At 41.2% G+C, this 14138-nt stretch overlaps 1 protein-coding gene across 2 annotated transcripts in view; it reads left to right on the top strand.

Annotated features, from left to right (window-relative positions):
* The first annotated feature begins 635 nt into the window (after positions 1-635).
* Positions 636-14138, top strand: part of VSTM4 (V-set and transmembrane domain containing 4) — a 32311-nt gene continuing 18808 nt past the window's right edge. For both annotated transcript variants that reach the window (XM_042818793.1, XM_042818794.1), the window contains exons 1-4: positions 636-690; positions 5678-6076; positions 11854-11922; positions 13385-13492. In XM_042818793.1, the coding sequence (XP_042674727.1) occupies positions 636-690; positions 5678-6076; positions 11854-11922; positions 13385-13492 (631 nt within the window). The remainder of the gene's footprint in view (positions 691-5677; positions 6077-11853; positions 11923-13384; positions 13493-14138) is intronic.

Here is a 14138-nt window from a genome sequence, read left to right on the forward strand (position 1 = left end):
CTAGCATCCATCCCCACCCATACCTGTTGAAGGCTATTCCTCCTCCCCAGGCTGCCACCAGCAAAGCCGCTGAATTAGGGGTTGGCTGTTAACTGGAATCTCCCGGAAACAACAGTTCTGCTCCAGCAGATTAGTGGGCATGAGGAATGGGAATCAGAGCCTGCAAAATTTCAGACACCTCCAGGAAAGTGGAGGATGCTGTCCTTGTCCCATGACAAGTTCTCTCACTTGTTCACAAAAAGGCTTTCTGTGCATGGAAAGGGGAGCATCCCACTTGCTGTCTGCACAGATCCACGTCCTTTGGGCAGGTTGTGCGTGCTTGGAGGGACTGCCAAGCCTGCAGACAGCGCAGCCCCAACTAATACTTTGCCATCCCAGCGGGCTCGGCATGTAGGAAGGAAAAGGGAATAAGAAGAGGAAAAGAGGAGGGGAGTTCCGGAGGGGGCCGGACGGTGGGAAGAGCGAACAAGTAGGGAGGGTAGGGAGAGAGCGGAAAAAAAGGAGGAGAAAGGGGAGGAGATGAAAGTCAAGGGGAGAAGGAAAGATCGGCCGGGGAGGAGGCGAAAGGCCGGGGAGGAGAGGAGGCAGCCAGCTCGGCGGAGAGGAAAGGGACAGGACACGGCGCCCCGCGGGCCATGCGTCTCCTGGCCACGGCGCTGGCCGCCCTGCTGGCCTCGGCCCCGGCCCCAGGTAAGCGGCAGCGCCAGCAGCCCCTCCCTCCGGCCGCTGCGGGACCCCGGCGCCGCGGGGTCCGGGAAGGGTCTGGGCAGCGCCCGGTCTCGGGGAGCAGGCAGGAGCCCGGCACGGCACGGCGGGCGCCTCGGCTCAGAGGGAAAGGACGGGACCCGCCGCCCCCGTCCGCTGCTCCCGCATCGCCGCGGCAGCAGCGCCCGCAGCCGTGGGTTCAGAGCGAAACCCCACGCCTGTACAGCAGCTGCTGGAAAAGCTTTCTCCACCGCCTCCTTTGTCAGGCGGGACTGCGTTCGTACAACTGCAAACAAAGTTGAGGCAAAGACGACTAGAACTCCCAGATCTCTTGTTATTAAAAACAACCCTCTGCTCAAGCCTTATGCTTCCAAAATCTAATGTGTCTTGGCTGAGGTTATATTCTGAAGCTGTAAAAATGGACACGATTCTGGATCAGAACTTCAGGGCACAGTGGGGATGAGTAGGGTGAGGAAATCTCTCTCATTCAATAGTGATAAAAGTTGGATTTTGGATTTCTGCCTTGGACAGGAGATGGCAGAGGCAAAAGTTCAGTTCAAGTTCAGTCACTGCAGAAGCACTGCGAGAGAAGGAGCCTCTGACTTGAGAAACTTGCACATACAGCCATTCAACTGAAAACAGCTGGTTCCTTTTGGTGAACTTTCTAGCCAGCTCCTAATTATTTTCATTTAAACAAAGAGCTTTGCTTCTTCCTGGCTCATCTGCTCTTCTTACTACTTAATAGAAACCAAAATAAAGCAAGCTTGGACAGTAATATCACTTCACAGAACAAATGGTAGGGCAAATAGAAGCCACCCCACCTGACTCTGGTCACGCAAATCCAAGATGAGAAGGCAGCTAACCTGATGGCAGGCCTCTGTAGTCCCCTACATATCAGCAGGGACTGAGGAAAAAGTCCTCATAGCCCTGAAGGCTGGGTTGTAGATTCTGTCTATTAGTGTCCATGGAAAAAGGAGTATTAGGAGGAACCTATATAACGCTAATAATGCTAAATCCAGGTAGGGTGCAGTAGTGTCCAGGAACAACCCCTCATGTGAGCATCTCTAATGAAGGAGCTGGGGTTTTCCAGCGAGCATGCAGCCTCCGTGACTGTTGGTCTGCTGCTGTTCCAGCACAGACTGTGGGGACAGCCCTGGCACGTACAGATTTCTAGCTGCTAAACTTGTAGCTCCTTACTCCTGACAGCGCCATGAATGTATTTTGCTAAGAAATATGGCAGATAACAAAGTCCAAATCTAGCTAATACTTTCAGAGTAGGGTTTTTCAGAATGGGATTTAAGTTATAGTGCTACACTTCTGTGACTGTGGTGAGACAAGCAGATGGAAGGTACCAAAGAAACAGTTAAAACACTGGAATGGGGGCAACTAAGTGAGCTGGTTGCTGATAGGAGAGAGATATTTAAAGGAATCCTCAAGGTTTGACCCACTCTCCTTCCCTTTCTATAAGTAGTTTCCCTTCTCAAGTAGAAGTAGGACTAAACTCATGTTATGTTGGGAAGGCAGAAAGACAGTGATTCTTCACTTAAAGCAGGAATCTGAAGTCTAGGAAGTCAGTGCTGCATTGGCACAGAAGCCTGCTCTCAAGTGGCGGAGGAGTCTCCTGTCTTGGCACAGAACCCAGTACTAGGACAAACCTCATGTTGGGGCTGATTCAGCAGCAGTTAAAGACAGAACAAACTTCCACAAGTGCGTGGGAGCCCTGAACAAGGCTTTTCCTTTCCACATGAGAGGTAAATGACTTCTTTCCTCCAACCATTCACCACTGTTCCACCTCCAACGGGGGAGGATAGAGTCCAATGGATAGTTTTCCTGTTTTGTATCAAGCATCACCTGACTCTGCTCAATGTAAAATGAGAAAAGGTCACAGAGAAAGCATCAGAAATTCTGAAAGCTCTTCCCTTTACTACATCGATAGTTGCAGAAGAAAGATATGTTTCCCCTGATCATACAAGCCTTCAAGCAACTGGCCTTTGCAGCAGATGAGCTTTGCTACATGAAAGATGAAGTAAAATTTGATACTTCCTCACAAAAGGGCACAACTCCTGAGGAAAAGTAGAAACCCTATGTATAAAATACCAATGTTTGTGTGAGTGTAAAGAGCTAGAAAGGGATTAGAGCTGCCACATACAATGCTTCTTTATCTTCTCACAGAGGCTTCCATCATCACTATATCTGAATTCCTCTGTATTTTCTCTGGAGTACTTTTTGGCAGTGTGTTCTGCCTAGTTTCAAATTAAGCAACGATTCTTTTGCTTTTTATTTAGGGATAGTATTCTACAATTAATCCTAGCCAGCTTTCTCAAACAAGAAGTTCACATATCAGGAAAGTGACATAATTGTTTTCCTTTACAGTTTTTCATGACACATCCATAATTTCAGTAGAAAAATCTTGTGTTTTGCATTTACCCAAACCACATGTTTATAATCGATTTCTTAAACTTCTGCAGTGCAATTATAAGCAACTTCAAAAAATTCTATACTTCTGAACTTGTTTCCTGAGCAGCACAATCTTCAAAAATGGAATGTCATTTTGATGGCAGAGGCAGCCACCTTATTTTCACTTCTGCCTACAAAGCACCAAGGTCCTGTAACTCCAGCATGCAATAAGTCAAGGTTTATGCCTGGAAATCTGTGGTGGTATTCAGACTTCATTTTAGATTTCAACATCCCATTCTTCCTGTGTGCTTTGTATAAATTATCTCTTGATTTGGAGCTCACATTAATTGCATACACAAACTTCACGCACAGATAGTTACAGCAGTAATTTAAATCATGCTTAGCTTTCTTTTTCTTAAAGAAGTTTAAAAAAATAACATACAACGTTCATCATACGACTTTTTTTCTTTCACAGAGTCTATGTGGCTAAGATGCCTATTCTGCAGCATCTATCTTAAAAAACACGCCCATCAGTAATGCTTTCTATTAAAACAAACAACCCCAAAGAATAATACTATTAGCTTTCGGAAGGTTCTTTTCTCAAACAGTCACAATATAACTTTTTTAATTCAGAGGATTTAAGTAAATTGATACATTTAATCTCTGCACCTCAGAACTTCTCAGGGGCCACAAAGTCTTTGACTCCAATGCTCTTTCAGAAGTAGATGGAAGTACTTGCTTATTTTGAGGATAAATACATGTTTGTGTTTTAGGAGCTGATGTCAACCAGGAGTCTGCCAAAATGCTCATCCCCTTTGTTAAAATGTTCCTAGCTGAGTGCTAGCAAAGTGTCCAGAAATTAAAAAAATCCATCTCCCAGAGTTGCAATTCTCATTAGCATTTCAGTACATAACTGGAAGCTTAATGTTCATATCTTAGAGGATATTTCATGCTTCTCAGAGTGTACTGCATGGAGTGCACATTACTCCCTGTTAAAATATGTTTTTTCTCTCTAGTGGTTGCTATCAGAAAAATAATTTGGGGAACACAATGCCACAATATGCAACTGGTAAAAATAGATCAGTATGTGATATGACTAATAGACATACATTCTTAACATACATTGAGAAGGAAATAGAATGAATGTTTAATCCATGCCTCAGAAAAGAGGTTAAGCATGAATAAGTAGGGTCAGGAAATAAAAATCTGCTAATGAACAGCTATGGATGTCTTTTAACCTTCACCTATGTGGACTATTGGTAAAAAGAAAGGAGAGAAACAAATGACTGGTCTGAGCTAGGCTCGTGATGACAAACAGAAGAACATGAGTCAGAAATTAATGGGAAAATGGAACAACTGTCTGTCTCAATATAACCACATGTCACATTTTGTCATGCAAGTAATGTCATTAAATCAAATTTGCAGTCAGAAGGAGATCTGAAAAATTTAATCCAGATGATCATTTGGTTATGACAAGAAGAGTATTAGTTAAAACAGAGGACATAAGGAACTCTAAAGAGCGGAGTTACTCATATATGAGAACTTACTGACATAACGGGAGGTTACTAGTCTTTCAGTGACCCATCTAGGAAACAGTATTGTGTAAAGTTTGCACAACTAATGTCCAAGAAAGAAACAAGTACACATTGCTTGTGACTTTATGAAGTCACTGTATGATTGGAGTACCATGAAGGAAAGACTGAGGAACAAGAAACAAAAGTGGAGCAGAATTTAGTAAGATAGTCATGCACTTGGGGAATTTCTTGGATAAACTAGGAACTGAACCACAAATGACAAAGGAAGGAAAACATTCTATTCTGCCTAAATATGAACCATCAATCTCAAAATATAATGAAAAAGGTCAACATTGTTCTGGGATACACATGCAAGGTATTTCTAATCACCTGGGGTGTACACTGGCTATTTCACAGAACGTTAGAGAGCAACAACAGCAACAAGAACGTCACAATAAAACCAAAATTGAAACTGGAACCAGAGCACAGAAAGTTACTAACTCAGTAGGGAAGTGGATAGGGAAGGGAAACATTTCTTTGTAAGAGACTAACAGAACTCTGCTTCTTTAGTTCAATAAAGTGAAGGCTGAGAGACTAGATATTTGGAGTCAAGAAGTAAATGGCATTTAAACTTAAAAGACAAAGTTGGCACAGGAACATAAACTGGCTATTAAAACAAATTAGCTTGGAAATTCTCAGCAGGATGCATGTTGCCAGAAAAGCTGGTTATGGAACAGATTGCCAAAGGATATTGTGGGCTCTTGCTCCAAGCTAGCTTCAGACAAGGCTTGTCGAAAGCCTTGGGTGATTGGGAGCCTGTAAAAGCACCACAGTGTCTACTTCAGCCCTGTCTCATAAGTGAACACAAGAATATTGGAGCAGACTCACTGAAGGAGGTCCTCTTGCCATCTCTCAGAATACATCAGATTCTAGAAGCTCACTGTGTTGCTGCACACTGAACTGATGATGCTATCTGTTTACCTGATGTGGACTTGTGTGCTGAGAGATTATGGTGCTGCTCTGCCTACATGGGATTCTCACCGTCTCTTTTTCCTTTACAGATGTTTGTGAGGCTTTAAATGTGACGGTTTCTCCAGGACCAACAGTGCGGTACTCTGAGGGAGATAATGCTACCCTTTACTGCCACATTTCTCAAAAGAGAAAGACGGACAATTTGCTGGCTGTGCGGTGGGTCTTTGCTGTGTCACCCACCCAGGAGTATCTGATGATCAAAATGACCAAATTTGGGTCTGTCCAGTATTATGGGAATTATACTCATCATTTCCATAAGCAAAGACTTCGTCTTCTTAAAGAAAAACATGGAACTATGTACAAATTTCTTATTCTAAGCCTCCAGCAAACAGATCAAGGACATTATATATGTAAAGTTCAGGAAATTGGAAAACACAGGAATAAGTGGACAGCCTGGTCAAACGGTACAGCAGCTACTGAAATAAGAGGTGAGAAATCATCAATTACAGTGCTACAGTTTTCCTTGTCCCATGATCCCTCCTTTCCTCTCTATCAAGTTCATTCATAAGACATTTGAAGTGATTTTTTAGTGTTATTTGAGACTATGAGAAGAAAAATCAAATACTCTGCTTCCTTACTTGCACATAATAATTTAAACATTATGCAGCCTGTAGTAGAAAGTAAAGAGTTGGAATTAGTAGATTAGTTGAAAACAGTTCATTTCCCTTGCGTTTTGCCAAAACAGAAGCAATTCAAACTCTTTTACATTCATGTACAGGTCTCTATAACTTTGCAAGTGAGAATGAACAACTGTCATTATTATTTAAATACAAAATAAAATAGAGAGAAATTAACTTATTTTCAAACGAATACACAGGGAGTCAAGACAGAGATAGAAGCTGTGTATTTTAGGTCTATGTTTTGTCCCTCTTGGTACGTTCATTGCGTTTAATTCCAGTCTAGAAGCAGTTTGCAAGGAGCATTTCTAGCATCATTATACCATTTATAGACAGAAAACAGAGCTAGAAAAGAAGTAACCAGCCTGCTTGTATTGAACTTCAGATAAAGTTATGGCCAGCAACAAGTGAGGATTTTGAACTACAGATCTCAACTTGAAAACAGGCCTTTTATTTGGGGTGGTTTATCTCAAAGCTAACACCACCTGATCTGAACTTTCAGAGATGGGTGAAACTGGATGTTGAAGAACAGACTCCTTTGTAGAGTCAGCAGTTGTATTGTTAGGGCTAGCTGGCAAACAAGCCCTCTCTTGTGGTTTTACAGACAGAAAAGCTGATTTCACACAGAGCCAGCTCTGAAGATAACACTAAAAATCAAGTGGGACTGCTTGGTCTATAGGCCTGGGTATTCAAGAGGTTAACTGAGCAATCAGACAAAAACTTGTAGGAGAAGATAGTGTTCCGTGAAGTTTTTGCTGTTAATGCTGATGCTAAGTTTACTGCTTTGTTTAGACCACACGTTATTTCTGTAACTAAGAAAACCTAATCCCATTTATCTAACTAGTGTTTTGGAGAAAATGGCCCTAACTCTCTTCTGAAAACAATTTTCCTTTGAGAGAGCCCCACTAAGGACAGGTTTTTCCAGACAGATTCAAGCACATTTATGTAGAGTCTACATTGGTAGACTAAATTCAAAGCACATTTCCTCCGTACCAACTTCATTGGCATCATTCATGTTTCTCTATCCCTTTTTGGATTATACACACAGCAGGAGGACAAGTGAAACAGTAAAAAATAATCTTTGTGAGTGTGTGATCTCCTATGGGGAGCACTCAGGTCTCATAGGATTTATAATCTATGGGAAGGACAAGAGAAACAGTGTTGAAAAAAAAGAGATAAATAATGTCTTCACTTTGATCAGCAATGTTTAAATCTGCCTTAAGGAATCACGGCATTAACATAACATAATTAGTTGATTTTTTATGTTGATTTTAGCAGTGATAAAAGACACTAACAATCCAAAGCTGAAACTCTGTTTTAGTAACAAAGACTTGGATCAATTTTAAACAACAAGAACAAAAAAACTGAACTAATTTTGTTACTGGGTCTGCAGAACTTTTCCTTCATTGAAGGAAAGTTCCAAGTGTAAAACAAGTAACTTGTTCTTGACTTGCAGGTGCCCAGGGACCCTCCATGTCAGTGACTTGGGCTCCTGGACATACCACAGGAGAAAGTGCCCAGTACTAAAGTTATAGCTGAGAGAGGAGTCATTAGGAGACGGGACAAGGATACATTAACTTCATAGAGGATTCATTAACTTCACAGTTGAAAGAATGACCAGTTTCATCTTTGATTTTTGTTGTTGCTTTCACACTTTTGTTTTTAAGTAGAGAGGAGTAAAAATGCTGGAGCACAGCCTCTCCTGAGTTCAGCCATATTGCATCACTGGAGATCATTAAATTTCACGAGCACTGGCCCCATGTTGGGTGGCTGGAGCCAAGGCACAGTTGTTAGTCTCACAACTATGCAGGGATATGAAATTAAACTTTATTGTATGTGTGATTTAGCTCTACAGACTTCAGGCATTAGCTTGCTTATCACTCAGCAGTTATTCTTCCCTGCTGCTCCTGCTCTTGCCTAGGAGCTGGCACTCCTCCTCATCCTCCTCTCCTTCTCTCTTCCTCCTTTACCCCTCCATATTTGGCTAAAATGAGAGATTCAACCACTGTCATGAAGGAACTGGTAGGAAGGGGGACCTTTGGGTCCTAGTATTCAGATAACACACTGATTATACAGGATTTGCTACACACAGGAGGGAAGGCAACTTTCCAGAGTGGTGATGAAATCTCCAGTTTCCCCAGTGGTAGCACTTGAGGTTTTCAGGGAAATTTTCTTCCAAACCCATTTTGTATTTTATACTATAATCAGTTACACTTTCTATTGCAGAGGGATTTAGTTATTTTACAGCTAGACCCAAGATAAAGCAAAAGGAGCAATACAAACTGCGTAAAGCACTTGGATACTTCAATTGCACTGCTTGTGCTGTATCAACAAAGGTAACAGTGTTCAAAGACAATACAGTTACTGTCTTTTCAACCATTCTGTTCCATTTAATGTGGCTGTATTATGCACTAATTCAATATGACATCTTTTTGCTAAAGCACCTGTAAATTTCATACAAGCTTGCACATCAAGTGGATGCAGAAATAACATTTATATTGCTCACTTGGTTCATAGAGGAAGAAGAGGTCACTGCATAAGACAGAAAACTGCAGGAGGAACACAGAAGGAAGAGTCTTTCTGCATCTTCAAAAGCAGAAAAAGCCCAGGGCAGTTCATCACAGAGCCCTTATCAGTCACAAAGCATAGCACCATCCCAAGTAAAATAGCTTGACGGATTAAGCCTGGGACTGTTGTATCTAATGCTGTTTATTCATATGCACATTTTGTTGTTTGCTAGTGTGAATTTGTGTAAGTACATAAAGAGGTTGCAAATGTATTTTCTTGCAACTTAATTCTTTGTGGACAAACGCATTGGAGTTGTGAAGAAAAAGGCTGAGTTACAGGCTATATAGCTCCTTATTGTTTAGTGGTGGCAGTGAAAATATAAGTTACATATCTACCTTCTTCTTCAGGACCTGAATACATTTTTCAGACAAGATGCCTCATTTGAGTTTGCCCCTTTATGTGTATTGACAATAATTTAGCAAACAATTCACGTAAATGAACCATTAAGCCCTGGTAGTAAACCCCACAGAAATCCACATCCTCTCGTTACCAAGAAGTGTCTCCTACACCAGCCATGCAACATATTAAATCCAAACTATGGTGGGTGGACCTTTTCCCCTTTGCCCATCTTCTCGTTCGGGGAATCTGTTCTTTTCCTGGTCTTATCTGGTCAATATTAGCCTGAAAACAAGTTAGTAATATTCACTGTAGTACAGAAAACACCAGAAAAAAAAAAGAAAAAAGAAAAAAGAAAAAAAAAAAAGAGTTTATTTGAGGAAAAAAAAAAGCCATTGTAAACACCTTCCTATGAGAAATCTCGGAACAATGAGTAGCTTCCAGAACAATATGCAGCACCCTCTGTCATTTACAGTCGGGTAATCCCTCAAGTACATTGTACCAAGTGCTGCACATGGCTTAGGAAGAGCAGTATGTATTTCAAGTGGTTTATGATCCAAGAGATGAGACTGTAGAAGGACAAGTAGGAAATTAGACAGTTCAACTAAAATCCTGTTGGCATGCACAACACAAACAAGAAGAGTTGATCACAACAATCTGTCTTGTTGGAAAGTTTGTGTGTGAGTTTCCTATAGGACAGATCCTGAATTCTTTTGAATATTAGTAGCTTGTGATGCTTTCTCCAAGTAAAAATGTTGCAAAATAAAAGAATGCAAGACTTCCTTTTTTTTCCCCAAAATGAACAGAAGACCATTTTCCAGTGCATGTATTCTAAAATGCTTGCCAAAAATCTACTGATGTGATGCTGAGTAGACATGTAAAATAAATATTCTGGATGAGCTTACAATCATAACTAAACAGTAGATTTCATCAGACCTGAAAGTAGTTCCATTTTCACTGAGTTGGCCCCACACATCACAGTCCTGCAGGACACACCTTAACTAACTTCCTTTCCAGTAGAATACTTTTCTGTAGTAATTTGCCCTGTGAACTGCTCCTGGATGCAACCTGAAGGACATCACCATACTCCTATTGTATTAGAAGGATGGATAACAGAAGAATTCATGGATTAACATAAATGAGATCATCTAATCTGATGTCATTAAAAAAATCAGCATGCGTAAACAGGCTGAAGAGAGCAGAGAGGGGTTTGTATGGTGATCCAGCAGTCAGAGGATTTGGATTCTAGAACTGGGTTGTACAGTTGTTATGACACTGACATTCATCCTTTTGCCCAGAGCTCTGCAGTTCTGCTTCTCTTTCAGAGAGAACAAGTCTGTGCAGATCCTGCTGCCATTTTCCCTGTTACCTGCATTAGAACATAGCCATTCAGTCAGCCCTTTCTCTAGGCTATAAAATTGAGTTAGTATGACTTGCGTGCATGCAAACTTTCTTCTCACATGTCAGGAAAACTCCACAATACAGGCACAGGAATTTCTACAGAGAAGAACATAAACTATTTTGCTCTCAGCAGGCAAAGGTTTTTGATATGGCAGTGACAGAGCCCTTTATATAGTTATAGTGTTTAACCTAGTCTGTTTCTGCTGCTAAGCCAAGAACACTGAGTATGAAGAAGTGTTCTGCTTCCCAGCTCAGATATGCAAGTATCCTATCTGTGTATCTCTAAAAGGTGGGATACAGAAGCCAACCTTTGAGTGAAGCAGGAAAAGAAAGAACTCACAAGCAGCATCTCACTTTGATGGATTATTTGGGTGCTGTTGTAGGAATCGCAGGGAAGAGACGATCTGTCAAAGGACATCCATGAGAAATAAGGAAGCTGGGCAAAAATCAAGGGTCTGGAAAGTCATTCCTGTGGCTGCAAAGTCGCTAGTGTGTTTGCAGAGATCACTTCAGTGCCAAGCATTGTCAGAGTGACTTTCCTGTTTTTAAAAAAAACCTGTGCCTAATGTGTCTTGCTAGAAGTCAGTACTCAGGAAATATTCAGAGTTGTGTCCTTCAATAAAGCTGTCACTCTTCCAGTTTGTTTTTGTTTTTCCCTTTAGAGATGGACTACAACATTAGGAAGCTTTCTTAAATAAAACAAATTCCTACTCTTTTGAACAACAATTGTTCAATTCCTTTCTGAGAAGTAGCCTGTTTTGGGATGGACACACAAATTATAGCCCTGGAGGTAGTAGTTCTGGGTAACTGAGAACAGAGAGTGGGAATAAAAATAGCCACATACAATTTTAATGGCAGCTCCTTCCCTGGCATACTCAGACCACCCTCACAAAGCCATTACAGATCTTACAAGTCTGTAGCCACCACTGTTCTAAAATCTAGGCTCTTTAAAGCTGTGTTTCTTTCCCCTTCACTGCATTTAACTTCTGATTGAAGAGCCACGTGCTGCATCTTTGCAGCATGAGATGACAGAAGGAATCCCATCTCACAAGCCATGTAGCCCTCGTTGGGGCTACCAAACCAGATGAGATTTGATAGGAGATATTTCAATAACACTATTTTATAATTGAAGTGTTTCATTGAAAGTTAATTATCCTGTGAGTTAAATTACTATCTGGTGCACTGACATGTGAGGCAAAACAGACTTTACTCCAAGCAGTCCCAACACCTTATGCTCTGTATTTTTACTTCTTGTTATGTCCTCTGTTGTTTTTTTTTTCCAGTGATTTCATCAAAAACTTCTGATGATCCCACTTACAAGAAAAAACATGAAGCTTGGAAGTTTTTTGAAGGTAAAGGTGCATCTAACTGCTGCTGGTTGCATACAAGATGTTAGCGTGGCCCAACACTGCAGTACAGCTGAAATGCTCCCATTGGGCCTGATTTTGCACACTATACAAACTCACGCTGTGCCTCAGAAGGCATCCCAGAGAGTACCAGCTGCTAGAAAAATGAGAATGGAAGGTTTCAGTTCCTTATATTTTTATTACAGTCAACACTGGAATATTCTATGCCTGGCTCATTGTGAAATACAAATGCAGACCCTTACTCAGAGTGGTGCTGGACATGTCTGAAGAGGTACTCAGCACTGTATGTTCCCACTGGCCTTAGAAATGCTTAAAGCTCCCTGGAGTTTCAAGGCAAGCAGTATTTTCTCTGTAGATTATGAAACATCTGCTCCAAGATATTTGGAAATCCAGAACGTACACTCAGCTGGGATTCCCTCCTCCTCCTCTCACTGCCAACACCAATGCAGCAGCCCGGTATTCACAGCCATGCTGCTCTGCTGCACACCAGTCTCTGCTCGCACCATTCCATGGGGAGCCTTGCTGTTTAAACCACAACTTACAGACACTATTGTTCTGTGTATGGGGGATACGCTGAAAACAAAGCACAGAGCTGTAGGTCAGGGGGTCTTGTTCCAGCAGTGCTATTTTCTGCAATAACACTTGACCTCTGAAGCTTGGTTTCCTGTCTGTAAAGCAGGAAAGAAGCCAGTATACTTTGCTAAGGGCAAAGTTTGAAGACATTAATGGGTAAAGCATCCTTGAAGTGTGTTATTTAGAATTCTAGTAAAAGCAGAATAAGTCATCAAAGCCTTCTGCTTCTGAACAAAATACTCTGTCTTGATGTGCCATGGTAGAACTCCTGGCCCTTCAGGTGAGAATGTGCTATGGAAAATGACTGAAAGCCATTAAGGGAGTCTGATGCTGTAGATTGAAAAATAAAGAAAACATACAGACAACAATTTCAAACCAGTACTGCAACCGAAAAAATAATTGCAGACTTCCTTCCTTCCTTCTTCCTCACTCAGCACTCCCACATCTCTCCCTAGTGCCACTTTTAAACAGTATTTTCTTTTTTTTTATTATTTTTAAATCAGTACAGCTGTTTAAACTGGGAAATAATCCAGCTGAAGTTGCTCTGTTTTTTGTTAGCCCCACCAAAACCAAAATAAAACCAAACCACCACCACTACAACAAGAAAATTAAACAAAGAAACCAAACCAGCTCTCTTCTTCCCAAAAGCGAGCCCTCATCAATGCACTTATTACTGTTCATGGAGACTTCATCCAGATTTTAAGCTGAGTAGGATATTGTATGAAAATTTCAGGAGAGTTAATTATTTCTGAACAGTTACCCTAATTCTTTCAGGCCATGCTCTATTTCAGTCTTGTTGACTGAAACATTTTTTGTCTTGTAAGCATGAAACATACAGCTGCAGCACTGAGCCTCCCCTGTGCTTGCCTTTCAGATCTATATGTGTATGCAGTGTTTGTGTGCTCAATAGGAATCATCAGTGTTCTCCTTTTTACACTCGTCATTCTCTGTCAGTCACTTCTGAACAAGAGGAGATGCACAGGTGAGTAAAATATCCTTCCTTGCTGGCTGCAAAACCCATACCAAAGAGGGAGAGGGGAGGAGTGTGGAGAAAATGCAGGAAAGGAAAATATTTCCTTACTTCGAATTTAAATGAAAGCTGTATATATATGTATACATACATACATACATGTACATAGGTAGGAAAGAGCACTTTATTACTGTCAGAAAAAAATTGGATTCCTCCAGAGGTTAATTAGAACAAAGGCATTTTGCTCCCTTTGAATAGCTATTTCACTTTAAATTTGAACTGGACTTTGCAAAACCTTTCCACTTTTCATAAACATGAGCTGGAGGTTGTTAGGACTTCCTTCAAAGGAGACTAAGTGCTGCTGCACTATTCAATTGCATTTTGACAAGATCTAGCTAAAATTGTGAAGGAATGGCGTTTCTGCAGACATGTTTAGAGGTTTTCTTTTATTCCACTTCCTCATCCCTACCTGTCTGGCTGTCAACATACTTGGGAAAATGAGGGTTGTTATTAGCACTCATTCCTAGTGTGCTTTGAACCTAAAGTATCATTTTGTTATTCAGATGTGCATTTTTACTATAGTTTTCCAAGACAAAGGACTACTATTTCATTTTTTTCCCCAGAGACAGTTTTTCAAAGAGGCTAAGCCTGCCTGAAA

The sequence above is a fragment of the Centrocercus urophasianus genome, unplaced genomic scaffold (genome assembly GCF_019232065.1).
Source record: "Centrocercus urophasianus isolate 14NV4802_14NV808 unplaced genomic scaffold, USGS_Curo_1.0 seq_17, whole genome shotgun sequence".
NCBI lineage: Eukaryota > Metazoa > Chordata > Aves > Galliformes > Phasianidae > Centrocercus > Centrocercus urophasianus.